General features: G+C 45.7%; 1 protein-coding gene and 1 long non-coding RNA gene across 3 annotated transcripts in view; one reads left to right on the top strand and one right to left on the bottom strand.

Moving 5' to 3' along the window:
- The first annotated feature begins 715 nt into the window (after positions 1–715).
- On the top strand, positions 716–1748 carry LOC125611105. Its single transcript, XR_007341222.1, has 2 exons — positions 716–909; positions 1581–1748. It is a non-coding gene; the product is annotated as an uncharacterized LOC125611105 (long non-coding RNA).
- Nipsnap1 (nipsnap homolog 1) overlaps positions 1715–16653 on the bottom strand; it is a 15808-nt gene continuing 869 nt past the window's right edge. The window contains exons 2-10 of one of the 2 annotated variants that reach the window (XM_015500203.2): positions 8876–9007; positions 8636–8681; positions 8273–8367; positions 7827–7897; positions 7540–7680; positions 7185–7216; positions 6727–6821; positions 5371–5454; positions 1715–2782 (exon numbers count right to left, since the gene is read on the bottom strand). In XM_015500203.2, coding sequence (XP_015355689.1) covers positions 2718–2782; positions 5371–5454; positions 6727–6821; positions 7185–7216; positions 7540–7680; positions 7827–7897; positions 8273–8367; positions 8636–8681; positions 8876–9007 — 761 coding nt within the window. In that variant the 3' untranslated portion in view covers positions 1715–2717. The remainder of the gene's footprint in view (positions 2783–5370; positions 5455–6726; positions 6822–7184; positions 7217–7539; positions 7681–7826; positions 7898–8272; positions 8368–8635; positions 8682–8875; positions 9008–16653) is intronic. The other variant, XM_015500204.2, reaches the window with a different exon arrangement.

Genomic DNA, 16653 nt, shown 5'->3' with positions numbered 1-16653 from the left:
AAAAAAAAAAACAGGACTTTATCTCCAAGCCTTAGACAATGAAATCTGGGCAGAATTTGTTAACAAAGGCCTGTTTTCATTATATTAAATATATTTGTGTCATTATCTTCTGCATAAAACAAATGAAAGCAATTTTCCAATTTTCATGGTAAAATAACTTGACATTTTTTCTCCAAGTATTTATGTTTAAAAAGTGAAACGGGGCTGGAAGTGTAGCTCAGTGGTAGAACGCTTGCCTAGCATGCCTAAAGACCTAGGTTCGAGCCCCAATAACCACCGCTCTCAAATAAATAAAGTGACTGGAATAAAAATATTTAGTAAACAAATTGTACAAGTGGCAAACTGAATTGGTAAACTCCACAAAGGTGGGACCCGAAATCCCAACACTGGAACACAATAGAATGCCCAGCACACAAGACTGCACAATAAACGTGAGCTGTTACCACCATCATTAACATCATGAGGCTACAAAGCAGGGCCTGAGAATGCTGCAGCAAACATTTTCCAGATGAGGATACAGCGCGGAGCCCGGGGACCAGGAACCCCAGGAGGAGAGGGCGGATAATCTGGTTGGTACTCCAGCCCAGAGACACCCCTTGCGCTGTCTGCACCTCAGTCCAGAAGCGCCCAACCCGGTTCCGCCGTGCCGCGGGTCATACCACCCTCTTCCCTTCCTCACCACACTGCTTCACCGACCGCCCCGACTGGACTGCGAGCTACTTCCGGCCGCCCGGCAATCTAAGCGCATACACCATAGAGAAGCGGAAGAAAGGAAAGAGCGGCCTGCCGGAAGTAAGGAGCGGAGACCGGAAGCAAAGGCGAGGGCCCCGGAAACCCGCGGGTGCGCGTGGGAGGAAAGGAAGTGGCGGTTCTTATCAGGGGTTGCCCCTTCTCGCTCTCGGAAACCGGGTAACTTTGGCTGTGCGGTTAGGCTCTTCGGTGACTAGTTGTTTCCCCAAAGCGTAAAGCAGTCGCGCTACTAGTGGGCGCTCACTTCCCAAACTGTTTAAATAACTGTGATATGCAGAAGATTAGCACAAGAGCATGGCAGTGTCTAATTTGGTCCCTAGTGAATTTGCCTCCCAAATAGGGCCTTTCCTTTTTTCAATGGCACTAGGAATTGAACCCAGGAGCATTTTGCCTCTGAGCTACATCCCCAGCCTTTCAACTTATTTTGAGACCTGGTATAAGTTGCCAAGGCCGGCCTCCAACTTGTGATCCTCCTGCTTCAGCCTCCGGAGTCTCTGGAATTATGGGCGCGGGCCACTTCACCCTCACTCAGCCATAACCGGACTACGACCATATTCCCCATAACACAATACACCAATGAAGGTGGCAATTCAGGGAGGGTAGAATTCAATTTTACACTGTTTTTTCCACAAGTGTGCATCACCTATTTCTCCATGTTAGTCTTGATTTGCCCAGTTCAGAATCACAACTTTTACGCAGATTTTGGATGCACCAAGTGTTTTCTATCCCCAGCATGAATTGTAAGGGTCCAGGATTTTTGGTGTAAATCCCATTTATCTGGAGCTACATTCAATATTCATTCCGAATTCCATGTTGTGCCCTTGGGTAAGGATGAAGATGCCCTCCTTGAGAGTAGCTCCAGAACACAGTACCCTCCAGAGAACGGATCACCAGGTGAAACTGAGAAGCCTGCCAGTTCTGCTTTGGGCTGAAATTACTTGCAAATGAGGAAAAGACACCATAATTTGTAGTAAACATTTAATTGATTCCATCAGCAACTCCAGCGCATTTTCCTGGTAAGGAGGCAGACTCAAGCTACCCAAGGGTTCATGAGGTATTGGGGTCACTGAGGAAGTCCCCAGAGTCACTGACCCTACTCCACAGGCTTCAGGCCCTGTAAAATAAGAGTTGGGCTGACAGAATGTCAAGGGGAAAAGAATGCTGGATGAGGGAAATACAGGCCCTGTCCTGTAGTTTTGCCTGCAAGAAGGAGGGAGGGCAGGATAAGGGCTGGAACTACATATTTAAGTTCTCAATCCCAGATAAGCTTCTCTATCTAGTATTATGGACCTTCTTGCCAATTGGTCACCTTTATTCTGTCTTCCCAGTTCTGTTTTACAAATTGTGCAAGTTCTCTTGAGTTCTAAGTTCTAGTTTCTGGGTTTCTGTTTCATGTCTGTCTCTTGCTCCCAAATTAATCCTGCTCCAATCCCTTTTCCCAGCCTCTCCGGATAGATTCTGGATTTCATTCTAACCTTTAAGATTTGAGGGTTTATGGCAATACCAGGCTTTTCCCCAACAAGTGGGACTTGACTCAGTCTTTGCTTATGCAGTAAGGATGGCACAGTGGAGATCAGGGAATTCCTCAAAGCCTGGCCTGGTCTGACCTCCTCCCTTCACACTACCTTCTGTGCAACTATGCTAACCCAAGGGTTTCCATGCTGATACCTGGGACTGGTGGCCTTGATTATGAGGAATCTCGGGGAGAAATGTGAGAAGTCCTAAAAGGTTGCTATTCTTCATTTAGGGAAATTAGAAACTACCAGCAGAGGGGAAAGAGGTGAGTGGAAAGGCTTAGGGAAGGATGGATCTGGACAGAGCTTAAGTCCTCAGAGCCTTGTCATCTTTGTCTGAGCTGTGCACTACCCTTCAGAGTCTTCCCAGAGCCAAGAGAAATCAGGACTGGGAACTCCTCTGTCCTGGCTGCCTTGAGGGAGAAGGGGAAGGAGCTAGAGCCATCAGCAGCATCATTGTAGAGGCGAAATCTTCAAGGGGATCATGATCCGAGACTCCATGTGGCGCACCAAGGGGACTGTGGAGAAAGGAAGAGGTTGGGATAGGGGTGTAGACAAGCCAACAACCCCTCATACACACATGGACACACAAGCCGTTGAAAGAAGAGGCAGCTCAGATGCTGAAACAGGAAAGACTCATTGCCCTCCTAAAAAGGCGGATTGAAAGCATCAGGTCTCCCAAATTATGGAATGAGACAGGACTTTCAGGGTAATGAGATGAACATTTTTATTGTTCTGCTTTTTGGTACTGGGGATTGAACCCAGGGGCACTTTACTACTAAGTTACCTCCCAGTCCTTTTTAGTTTTTTATTTTGAGACAGGTTCTTACTAAATTGCTGAGGCTGGCCTCAAACTTGTGATCCTTCTGCTTCAGCATCCAAAATTGCTGGATTATAGGCATGCACAATGGTGCCCAGCAGAAAAATTAAAAATTTACCTTTGTGTATATGTGGAAAAATAAGTGGCATAGGGCTAGGGATTTAGCTCAGTGGGACAACACTTGACTAGCATGCATGAGACCCCGAGTTCATCCCTAGCACCACAGAAACAAAAAAACCGAAAACTATCATAGTATAAAAATGCTTTCACAGATATTATTGCTAAGGACAAAGTAGGGAGATTTAAAGAAAGATATCAAAAAATCATTGTAAAGGTGGGGGTGTAGCTCAGTGAAAGTGTGTATGCTTATGAGCATGTGCAAGGTCCTAAGTTTAATTCTTGGCACTAAAACCATTTTTTTTTTTTTTTCAGTGCTGGGATTGAACCCTGGGCCTGTGCATGCAAGGCAAGCACTCTACCAGCTGAGTTATATCCCCAGCCCTAAGACAACTTTTTAAAAAAACTGGTAGGCCAGGCACAGTGGCGCACACCTATATTCCTAGTGGTTTGGGAGGCTGAGGCAGGAGGATGGTGAGTTCAAAGCCAGCCTCAGCTATTTAGTGAGGTCCTAAGGAAGTTAGCAGGACGCTGTCTCTAAATAAAATATTTTTTAAAAAAAGGGCTGGTGATGCGGCTCAGTGGTTAAGTGCCCTTGGGTTCAATCCCTGGTACAAAAAAGAAAAAAAAAATTGTGGTAGTACAATGGAGAACAAAAGCTGTGAGGGGATCCTCAAGGTGCTGAGGTTTGAAAAACACTGAGTTAGTTCAACCACCTCATTTTACAGATGGGGAATCTGCAACCCAGAGAGAAGAGGGTCAGCTCAAGGTTACTCAGGAGGTTAGACTCTTTCCTCCTGCTCAGAGCTTTTCAGACTCTAATGTGCATACAAATCACCTGTAATTTCTTGTTACAGTGCAGATTCTGATTCAATAGGCTGGGGGAGGCTGATGCAGCATTTCTTACAAGTGTCCAGAGGATGCCAACATTGTCAATTGGAACCACACTTTGAATAGCAAGGCTCCAGCTACCTTTTTTGGAAGAGACATTCTTAGCCAGGAATGGTGCATGCCTCTAATCCCAGTGACTCAGGAGGCTGAAGCGTGAGGATTACAAATTCAAGCCCAGCCTCTACAATTTAGGGAGACCCTGTCTCAAAATAGAAAATAAAAAGACCTGGGGATGTGACTCAGTGGTTAAGCACCCTTGTTCAATCCTTGGTCTCTGCCTCCCCCCGAAAAAAAGACATTGTTCCTGACACTAGCTGTTAAGTGTGGAAGCTTAATTATGCTCAAGAGAAGGGACAGGCTCTTATTTATGAGGCTCCACCCACCCACCACAGTTCCCCACAGATAGTCAACATCTACTGACTCTAGGTGGTTCTCTGGGGTTCTAGTGGCAAACACCATGAGCAAAAAAACTTGCTTAAAAACTTTACTGAATGATTTCTCTATGCCAGAGTCAGGACATAGCACTTTTTAGCCAGACATGATCCCAGTGACTTGTGAGGCTAAGGTAGGAGGAGACACAAGGCCAGCTTCAGCAACTTAGTGAGGCCTAAACAACTTAGATGAGACCCTGTTTCAAAATAAAAAAGGGCTAGGGATGTGGCTCAGTGGTTAAGTAACCCTGGGTTCAATCTGCTGTACAAAAGGGGTGAGGAGCACTTTTCATACATTAGTTCATGAAGTCCTCTCTGTAGCCATCTGAGGGAAACTAGTACCATCACTCTCTCACAGATGAGGAAGCAGCCTCAGGCACTCAGCTATAACACCAACACATCTCCATCCCCCGAGAGTACTCACTTAAGACTGCTTATATCATGTGGAAAGTACCACTATGATAAAAACACACAAACTTATTGTTTAAAAGTGAATTCTGAAGCCAGGCACAGTGGCATGTCCTTGTAATCCCAGTGACTTGGGAGGCTGAGGCAGGAGAATCACAACGTCAAAGCCAGCCTCAGCAATTTAATGAGACCCTAAGAAACTTAGTGAGACCTTGTCTCAAAATTTTAAAAAAGAAAAAGGGGTGGGGATGTAGCTCAGTGGTAAAGCACCCTTGGGTTAAATCCCCAATACCAAAAAAGAAAAAAAAGAAATGAATCCCCCAATTACTGGATGTGAAACTAGATCTCTTTGTAGAGGGGATTGCATCCTTTCATTCTCAGACAGGGCTCCCAGCAGATGACCTCCAAAGGTCCCAGTGACTGCCAGAATGGTGCTCACCTGTATAGTAGACATTTTCATCCCAGCCCCTCTTCCTCCAGGCAGCATTTCGAGTCTCCTCCCGAGACTGCAGGTCTTTATAAGCTGTGGGAAAGGCACAGAGGATCTGATCCCTTCTCCAGCACAGGGTCCCCTTTCCACTGCGCCAAATTCTGCCCAGCTTTTTTTTTTTCTTCCCCAGATGCCACCCTTGGACTATTAGCAAACAATGTCTACTTTGTCAATCTTATCCAACCAGATGTACAAAAAAGATTAATTTCAGATGACCACAAATACTGCTATTAGAAAAGAGACAGGGAGATAAAGAAGACAAGAAAAGCCTCTCTGAGGGGGTGAAATGGAAACTCAGAGCTACAGGAGGAGGAGCTGGCTGTGAATTGCTGGGGGATGGCATTCTTAAGGGAAAAGCACTTACAAAGGCCCTGCAGTGGGGAATGGCCTTCAGGGTTTAAGGCGTGGACATGTCAATTCCAAAATGTATATGTTTAGCTCCAAACTCTCCTGTGGATTCCAGACTGCATTGCAGTGCCCATGTGACATCTTAAGTATGTCAGTATCTTAAATGTAACATTCTGAGGGCCAAAATTACACTCCTGACTCCTCCTCCTTGCTCTTCTCCTTGCTCCACCACAGACGATTCATTCTCAAGTTCCACTGGTTGAACCTCTAGACTAATGAATCTGTGGACATCTCAGCAGTCCACTGCCACTTCCTGAGGCTAGGCCCCATCCTTGTCTGCATGAACTGATGGAGCATCTCCTGAGGCCCAGCTTTCTCTTTTGCTTCCCTACCAAACACCCTCAGTAACGCACACAGCAGCCAGAGGAATCCTGTTAGAAGGCTGCTCCAGCCTCCCACTCCATTTATGATAAATCCCAGCTCTTCTCTGTGGCCTGTAAGGCTCAGCCTGATCTGGTGTCTGTTCCTTCTCATATCCTGTCTCACTTTATTCCCCACTCATTCCATACCAGTCTCCTTTCTCTACCTCAAACCTCAAAGGCCTTTCCTCATTGCATGGCCTTTGCACATGCTGTTCTCTCCATTCACAATGCAATTCACAGCTGGCTCCTTCTCACCCTTTAATTCTGAGCTTACATTTACCCCTCAGAGAGGCCTTTTCTACCCAAGCCCATATAGGTTCTCCGTGTTTTTTCCTATCATCTCCCCCAGTCTCTTTTCTACAAATAATATTTGTAATCATCTGAAATGAGTTACTTTGGCTTGTTTACATCTGAAGTAATGTCTCCCTCTACTAGTCTGTAAGTTCCACAAGGGTACTAATGTATCCCTCTGGTTTACAGAGTGCTAATGGATAAAGGGGACAAACAGAAAGCTCCTGGAAGGTCCCTGACCTACCCCAGAGGTGGTGCACAACGTAGAGCTCTCCTATCTGTGAGAAGAAGCCGCCTACTGCCTCCTGGTTCTCCTGTCGGTACTTGATGGCCCGAGCCCTAGAGATGGCAGAGAGTGTGGGGCAGGAGCCAGTCTGGTGCACAGGGCCTCGTGAGCTGGACCCAGGCTGATTCCTTGGCCACACCTCACAGCAGAGGGCTGAGGTGGGGCCCGTGGCTCTCAGAGATGCTGAGGGAATAGGATAATGGAGATACAGATGCTGGCTGCTTTCCTACAAAGGGAAACCTCACCATTTACTAGGAGATCTGCATCTCCTCATAGGATCTTTCTCCAGGATCTGGGAGGGACAGAGGATGCTGGGTTTCCTGTGACATGGCCCTGGGAAAGTGGCCCACCAGAAGCCGTGCTGGGGCAGGACAGCAAGCATTCCCCACATTCCCAGCCCCGATGCCACCACTCACCAGTTGTTCCCCCACTCAATCATGGTTCCTGGCTGAAAGAGAACCAGAAAGAGGAGGGGAATGAGCCCCCACCTTGGATTCCTAGCATCATAACATAGCAGAGATGAAAAACTGTCCTATCTCCCTAGCTCCGGGAGCAACTTGGAAATAGGCCCCATTCATGAGCCCTGACTTACACCTGGAATGCAGGTACAGACATGAATGTACACACCTCTGCTCCAAGCACATAGGAAGGAAAAGGCCAGAAATACAGACTATGTGCTGGGGCACATGGCCCACCCACCTAGGGGCATCCATAGAGCAACATGCAGCAGGGAGGGTGGGGGACAAAGGGGATCTTTTGGGAGGGAGATACCTTGAGCTTGTATGTTCTCAGTTCATAGATGTTGGGGCCCGCTCTAGGCTGTGGCTCATTCCAGAAGCTAAACTCCAGGAGCAACTGGTTTCTCCTAGATAGCAGCATACAGCTCCGCTCCTTTCGGAACTCCAGGTACTCCTGTGGGCATGGCAGTATGGGTATAGCAGCTAGGAAGTGCCCTCCACCCCAGCAGTGTGCCCTGTGGGCTAGTGGAGGAGCCCCCAGCAGCAGGGCTGGGCCAGAACTAATATCCAAAGAGGTTGGTCAAGTGGACACTGACATACCTTGTTGTTTTTGAGCTTGTTCATGCAGTCCATGAGGGCCGGGTAGCCGCCTGAGAATCTCCACAGGTGCACTGTTGTGGGGAGGTACAGATCAGGGGACTTCCAGGATCCCGCCTGGCTCATGCAAGTGTGGATGTGGCAGTGTGCATGGAGGGTGAGATAAGGCTGGATGGAGAAGGACTCGCAGGTCACAGAGGGTACAGGAGAATCCCGGCCCATGTTTAGCAGGGGAGTGAGGCAACAAGATGTGTGTTGAGAAAGACCCTCCCCTGCTAGGAGCTGTTGTGAAAGGAGTACAAGGCAGAGAGATGCGAGAGGTCTAGAGGACAGAGTGAGTAGTTAGTGCGTCTGAGGCAATAAAATAAAAAATCATCTTATACTGGTAATATATTTGTAGGAGCATACAGAAAGATGAGTAGGTGGTGTTAGGGAGATGGGCACCTCACCTGCCTGGTCCTGTTCCCCATACCATGTGTTCCAGTTGCCCACAAGTGAGCAGGGATAGTCCTCATCCAGGTGCAGCTTAGGCAGCACAGCCTCCCTGTGGGAGGAACACAGAGAGAGGGGACAAGGCTCACACCAGCCAATAGGGCCCTATGAATAAGGGTTCCAAATCAGGCCCCCTGAATCAGAGCTCAGTCTATCTCTAAGATGCACAGGCTGGACAAGACATCCTTAGGACTTCCAGCAAGGAAATCCACATCTCCTGGATTTTGGCAAGAAGGAGGGAGAAGATGTTCTGAGGCTTTTCTGGGATTGGGGTCCCTCAAGCAGGGGCTACGACAGGCCAATGGAGAAAAGATGCTCACGTCAGGCTGTTGTAGGCATCCAGACACTCAGGCTTCACATTGTGAACTGCAACAGAGGACAGATAGTGGGAGGTGAAACAGGGTGTGTGTGGGTGTGTCTTCATTTGGGGTGGGTGGAACCATTAAAGCCAAAGCTCCCAGGATAGCAGAGAATGTTCCCAACCTTTCATCTCCATGTTGGAACCTCAAAGAGACCTGAGACCCTGAGAGGGAAGGGCTGTCAGCCCAGCAGCCACTCACACTGGATCTTATAGAGGTTGCTGGTCTCCTTCTTGGACAGCAGGGTGGAGTGGGCATCCTTCCGAGGATCCACCTTGTGGACAAAGAGGGACCGAAACCAGCTGCCTTCATTGTCCTTGGAATAGAAACTGTAGGACAAAAAAGTTTAGGGAGACATGCATGGGTAGTAATTCCATCTGCCTAGATGTCTTGCTCTGGGATTAGAGATGTAGATCAGTGGTACAGCACTTAACTACCAAGCCTGAGGACCTGGGTTCGATCCCCAACACCCCCACCAAAAAAAAAAAAAAAAAAAAGTGTCAGATGTCTTACTCCCCAAGGCTGGTGATTTTGGGCCATGGAATCCCATTGCAGCTTGAGTGTGAAATGCCAACAACCTGGCTGACTTGAGATCCCAGCTGTCCAGTCTGCAGCTTTGTAGGATCTCAGAAGTATGGGAGAGGCAGCCTTACCTCTAACCTCTCTCTTTAGCCTCCTTTCATATACTTACCCCTTTCCCAAAGGGTCTTCTACTTGGGCCAACAATTGTAGCCACTTACAAGAGAATCAACCCCTGCTTGAGATTTGCTGGGATTGGGGTCTTGTCAAGGACTTGCCTAAGTCCTTGACAACCCAACCTATCTCGTTGCCCCCACACACACACACCTGTGTTTGCCACTTTCCAGGTGTACTCTACCCTGAACACACCAGGCTCTTTTACTATGTTGCTTCTTTGTAATTTCTGTCCCTTCCAATGGGAAGACTGTACTCACTGTCTTCCCCTCAGCTCATACTGCACTTGCCCTGTGCCCACTTAGGTCCTACAGAGAGCCAAACACAAATAAGCCTTGTCCTTGAGGAGGTCACAGTTCACTTTAAGACACAGGGTGAGCAGGCCTTAAACTCTGCCTTCAGCAGTCTGGGAAGTGAGGAGATGACTTGGTCAGTCTCCAGGGCTGATTTGGCAGATACAGGCAGAGGGTGGGTAAGAAGCATTACAAGGCCTTGATTTATTCACTGGGCCAAAGCTGGCCCACCCAGATAGGGTGCAGTGAAACACAATAAACCAGTGAACATGATTATGCATTTTGATTATGAGACTGTAGTTTAGAGCTGGGGGACCTGTGGAAGATCCTGCCAGTTGGGGACTGTTACCTCCCCATACATATGCAAGGTTCCAGCAAGGGCAGGCTTATTTTGAGACTGTCTCCTTATTCTGTGGTCTCATGGCCTGGCCTGAAAAGCAAATGTGCTGGAGAGATGGTGTGTAGCAGCAGCAAACCCTCTTCCTTTTCAAGCCTCTAGCAAATAACAACATCACTTTTGCTGGGCATGGTGGCGCACACCTTTAATCTAAGCAGCCTGGGAAACTAAGGCAGGAGGATCCCAAATTCAAAGCCAGCCTTAGCAACTTTAGTGAGGCTGTAAGCCACCTAGTGAGACCCTGCCTCAAAATGAAAAGTAAAAAGGGCTGGCAATGTACAAAGCTCCTGGGTTCTATCCCTGGTACCAAAATATGGATCAGCCTCTGGGACTGATAAAATAAAAAGATCTAGAGGGCTGGGGTTGTGTAGCTCAGTGGTAGAGCACTTGCCTTGTACACTTGAGGCCCTGGGTTCAATTTTCAACACCATATAAAAATAAATAAAAATAAAAATATCGCATCCACCTACAACTAAAAAGAAAATATATATATATATATATATATATATATATATATATATATAAAAAGAAAAGATCATGGGACCAGAGGTATTGCTCAATGGTAGAGCGAGTAGTTAGTGCGTCTGAGGCAATAAAATCCTCAGCAATAAAATTAAAAATCATCTTATACTGGCAATATATTTGTAGGAGCATACAGAAAGATGAGAAATTATTTTTCAAAACCATTAATTCAGTAGTGTCTCCTTATCTGTGAGAGATATATTCCAAGACCCCCAAACCCTATATAAACTATGTTTTTTCAAACTATGTGTATACTTATGCTAAAGTTTAATTTATAATCCAGACACAGTAAGAGATTAACAATGCTAATAATAAACTAAAAGAAATATAACAATATTCTGTAATAAAATCATGAATGTCATCTCTGTTTACTTCTGGAATTTTCCATTTAATATTTTCCAACTACAATTGGTGGCGGATAATGGAAATCATGGTAAATGAAACAAGGGATAAAGGAGGACTACTATATTGCTTTCCTGGGAGAGGGAAGAGGCAGATGGTTAAATTTTTCTCTATTAATTTTAAGTTTTTCTAAAAGATAAAAACTATTGGTTTAAGCATTTCTAAATTACCTGTCAATCACTATACATATATTTATTTTATTAACAAAAAGCAAAAAGATAATTATCAATAGATGGATAGCATGGTCTGGGAAATTAGGAGCCTCTAAGCCAGGGATCCCTGATGAATTTTTTTTTTAATATTTTTTTTAGTTGTAGATGGAGACAGTACCTTTGTTTCTATTTTTTGTGGTGTCGAGGATCGAACCCAGTGCTTCATGCATGCTAGGCAAGCGCTCAACCACTGAGCCACAACCCTGGGCACCCCCGATGAAATTTTCAGTTATATAATCTCACTGAATCCATGCAATGACCTTATATTGTTGGTACTACCACTGTCCCCATTTCCAGGAGGATAAAATAGAAGCTCAGAGTTCAAGGGATTTGCCAAAGTCACACAGAAAATTAGGGAGCAGAGTTCTTTTCTGTCTTCTTCCTTTCTTTATTTCTATTTATTTATTTAGGTACCGGGGATTGAACTCAGGGGGACTCAACCACTGAATATACTCCCAGCCACTTTTTAAAATTTTATTTATAGACAGGGTCTCACTTTGCTAAGCACCTTGCTGTTGCTGAGGCTTTGAACTTGTGATCCTCCTGTCTCAGCCTCCCGAGTTTCTGGGATTATAGGCGTGTGCCACCATGCCCAGCCCAATTTATTTATTTTCTTATTCTGAGTCAGGGTTTTGCTAAGTTGCCAAGAGTGGCCTGTAATTTGCAATCCTCCTGCCTCAGCCTCCCAAGTAGCTGGGATTATAGGCATGCAATATTGCACCTGGCAAGAGCTCTTTCCTTGAAGGTCAGCCCTCTCACCTCATGTAGGCACTGAGGGACCTGACCTTGGTTTGAATGTAAAGGGGCTGCTAATTCCTGGAGGAGAGTGGATCTCTACTTGTCAACCAAGACCTTTGCTCCACAGCTAGGCTTCCTATAATTTATTAACATCAGTAGTACCAAGATAAATAGGCAGTTATCTAGTCCTGAGGAAAGTGCTAGGGGGCTAAAATGCTGGGGAGGAGAAAAGGACCCAGGAGCTCTGATGGGCTCCCATCTCTTCCCACTATCCTCTAATCCTTTCTGCCTATGGGCTTCAGTTTCTGCATTTGTTAAGTGAGCAGGGCAGAGCAACCCACTTTGAAATATCTTTTTCTAAGGTAAAATCCAACAATTGACTTGTCCAAAATCCTGGGATGGATCTGAACTCCAGCACCTTCAAGTACATATTTTGAAGAATTCAAGTTTCACTTTTTCAGTGAATCTGCAATGTCCTATCCTTGATCTTCTCAACCCCTTTCACACTGCTCTTTTATTTTGTCTGCAGTGACTTCTAAAACACCATGTCTGGGTACAGTGGCACACACTTGTAATCCCAGCAGCTCAGCAGACAGAGGCAAGAGGATCACAAGTTCAAGGCAAGCCTCAGCAACTGAGTGAGGCCATAAGCAACTAGGATATGGCTCAGTGGTTAAATGCCTTGGGTTCAATCCAAAAACAAAATAAAACACTATGCAGGGGCTGGGGTTATAGCTCAGTGGTAGAGTGCTTGCCTCACACATGTGAGACACTGCTGAGTTCCATCCTCAGCAACACATAAAAACAAATAAATAAAGACATTGTGTCCATCTTTAAAAAAAAAAAAAAAGCATTATACCAGGGCAGGGGGTGTAGCTCAGTGGTAGAGAACTTGCCTAGCATGCACAAGGACCTGGGTTTGATATCCAACCCTACAAAAAATAAAACACATTGTATCAAAAAAAATATTTTTGTTACTTATTATATACTAAGTTTATTGTCTGTGTGCCCATCAGAAGCAGCCCCACTAGGCAGCGACTTGGTCTGTTCTGCTACATCTCCACTTTATCCCCAGTTTCTGGAATAGGACTGGGTACATGGTATCTGTGACTCAATCTGTATTTGGGAAATCAATAAATGGGCTGAGCAGGAAGGGTTAAGATATAGTTGCAATGAAAATGATGAAAGCTGGAGGTAAGAAAGGAAAGAAATTTTGGAACTTGGCCTAGAATACAGACTCAGGAATCAAGGACCTTTTTCATTCTCAACAACAGCAGAATTAGCCCCTAAGAGCACAGACTCTGGACAAACCCAGGTTCTAGTCCTAGCTCAGCTTCATCTTTCTGGGCCTCACTTTCCTCATCGGTAAAATAGGAGCCACTGAGCAGGTCTTTAGAGAAAGGGCCTAACATACAGTGCAACTAATATCACCATCCCTACCTACTTACCTTCCTACTGGATCTCCCAGCTCCCACTTTCCCCATCTTTTCCTAATCTGCTCCTCTATCTTTAAAGTGCCTTTTACCTTTTTCTTTTTTTGCTTTTTCCTAAAGGGATGGGTATGGAACCCAGGGCCTCTAGCATGCTACGCAAGTGCTCTACCACTGAGCTACAGTCCCACCCTTTAAAGCATCATCATATGTGTGTGTATGTGTTTGTATATATATGTATATACATATATGTGTGTGTGTGTGTGTGTGTGTGTGTGTGTGTATATATATATATATATATATATATATATATATAGTAGATGGACACAATACTTTTATTTATTTTTTATATGGTGCTGAGGATCGAACCTAGTATCTCACATGTACTAGACAAGCACTCTACCTGAGCTACAATCCCAGCCCAAGCACCATTTTTAAGATGCCCAATGCCTCTAAAACAAAGGTTGAAGGTCTCCTCTGGGGATTCTAGATTTTATCTACTTTGGTGAGGGTTCCAGAGTGAATTCCTTTTTGAAGTTGGCAACTAGAGAGCCAGGATTCCCTATCTCAGCAGGTATCAAACTAACAGTGTCAGTATTACCTGGGAACTTGTGAGAAATTCTTAGGCCCCACCCCAGTAGTGCAACAAAAACTCTAAGGATAGGTTTAGCAGTCTGAGTTTTTATAAGCCCACTGGGGATTCTGATATAGGCACAAGGTTGAGGATCATTGCTTCAGAACTGTTCCAATTTCATCTTTTCTTCATGTAATCTCAGTAAATCATCTCAGAAATGCCAAAAATCCTGGAATCTAAACTATATTAAGAATGCCACTTAAGCTCAGAAAAACAAGATAAAGTTTTGTCCAATCTGTTAGAAGGATCTGCCCCAGCTAGACTGCTCCAGCCCTTCCCCACAAAAATATCTCTAGTATTTCCCCCTCAACTCTTTCATCAATGTTATCTGGATATGTCTTTTTCCCTAGGCACATGGGATGCTACTAGTTAATGTCTTTCCATCTCCCAGATACCCAGTATAGTGCTTTTGACATAGTAGTTGCCAATAAATATTTGACCCAGATGAGAACTTTTCTCTCTCTTAAGGAAAAGCTATTGTAGATGACATATTCATACTGCCAATAGTGATCAACAGTCTGATGCCTCCCCACATAAAACCCAGAATGTTCTAGTTTATACACTAAAAGGCTTGGCTCTATGCATGTCTCATTTGAAAAGCTTGACTTTAGAGAGGGGCTGCATTTCTGCTTCTTGTTCTAGGGCTGTCTTCAGCTAGAAGAACTGAAATTTTGTTAACAAGACAACTGAAGCAGCAGTTAAAAGTAACCAGTGTTACTTATTATGAGCACTTACTGTATGCTAAATATTAATCCTTACAGCATATTTTTAAAATAATGAGTCTGGCACTGAGGATATAGCTCAGTGGTGGAACACTTCCCTAGCATGCACAAGGTCCTGGGTTTGATCCCCAGCACCACCCATCCACCCACCTACACATGAAATACAAGGAGGCTCAGAGATGTTTCCAATTCAGGTCTGTCTGATCTCAAGGCCCAGCCTCTGTTTCCATCCCAGGAGCCTCATTGCCCCCAAACCTCAAGAAACCAGAAGGGCTATTGATGGTCCCACTAATGACTCCAGAAAGGAGGCAGGCAGAGGATCAGCAAGAGGTACCCAATGTGGGACCACAAACTATAAAACTGCAAAACAGTTTTTGAGGGACTTGATAAATACTAATCTATATGCCTTCCCAGCAATCCAGTGAAAAGTGCCAAGCAGGGATTACCATGCCCACTTTACAGAGAAGGAAACCATAGCTCAGTGGAGCTTTAATGACACATCCCAAGTTACCAAATGCAACTGAGGACAGCAGGCTGTCTCTAAGTCTCCCACTCTTTTTGTAGCCCCTGGGTATCCACACAAATGATTTTATCACCAAATGATTCTGTTCCTTCCCCAATCTCAATGTCTTCACCTAGAAAACATGGGCCTACAAAAGATTATCTCCATGAGGCCTTTTCAACCCTGACATTTTGTGGGGTCTAGGGTAGAAATCGCCTGAGATACAGGTTTGAGCAAGGGATAACACTTGAGTGCATCAGGTGACACATCACAAGCATGACCTCTTCAGTCCTCAACACTCCTAGGATATACATCCTATTTGTCATCCTCATTTTACAGATAAGGAAACTGAGGCTTGAAGAAGTCAAATGTCATACTGAAGGGCACCTTTCAAAAAATGGCTGATTTAAATTTGCTAGCGCCAGGCAAACTCCAGGTTCATTTTATGATGTCAACCTTCTCATTCATTATCAGGTAGTCCAGGTGAGGGGCACATGCTTGGCTCCTATTTCCCAGTGTCCAAAGGGCTCACTGCATAGTGCTCTAACATCTCACAGGTTTAACAGAACTCTGCAGCTTCACTCCTGGGCTGCTGGGCAGGAGGAAATACTGCTTCCTTTTCACAAGTGGGAGAAAGTGTTCTCACTTCTTTGGCAAATATTCTTGAGCATATACTGTCCTGATCCCTGTGGGGGTGGGGAATTGAGGAAACAGAAAAATTAGGTAATGGTCTAATGGGGCAGATAGATAAGCACCAAGTCATAAGTACACAGGGTGATATGTGCAGATATGGGGGAAGTACAGGGCACTGAATGGCGGAGGGAGGAGTTGCCTAGAGTCACTCAGGGGAAGCCAAGCCCTGTCTCAGCCCAGGACAAACAAAAGCCTTGGGTGAGCACATGGTCCGGCCAGCCTCCCTCCCCCAGAAAGCCATCAGTTATGGTGCAAAGTGCAAGGTACACTCAGGCTCCACTACTGCCACTGCACAGCATGGAGACTGACCTTGGACAATTCCCATCTTAGGCTTCTGTTGACCCACCTGTACAGTTCAGAGTGGGGAAGCAAAAGATCTGTAAGGCAATGGTCCTTGGGGCACCCCCACCTGTACCCTCGCCCTCATCTCTTCCTCCTAGAACTTGCTGAGGAAGAAAGTGCCTCGCCCAGAAACCCCCAGCGGGTGCTAAATCATAGTCTCAGGCAAAGGCCCCAGGAAAGGGGCAATACTACTATCCTTGGTTCCCCCAGAACCTGCCCCTCCCACTCAATCCATCTTTCATTCTTCAGGGACAGCCAGATTCCCACCAGCACAAAGACCCTGCCCTTACTTTCTCACCTCCCCCATTCTTTCCCAGACCCTCCCCAGGCCTAGATCCTGGCTCCGCCTCTAATCCTTGGACTCCAAACCAGGAGTCTCCGCCCCTCCCCCAGGCCCAG

This window comes from Marmota marmota, unplaced genomic scaffold, assembly GCF_001458135.2.
Source record: "Marmota marmota marmota unplaced genomic scaffold, marMar, whole genome shotgun sequence".
Classification (NCBI taxonomy): Eukaryota; Metazoa; Chordata; class Mammalia; order Rodentia; family Sciuridae; genus Marmota; species Marmota marmota.
Note: the sequence above shows the minus strand (reverse complement) of the source record. Positions and strands in the feature narration are given on the sequence as shown.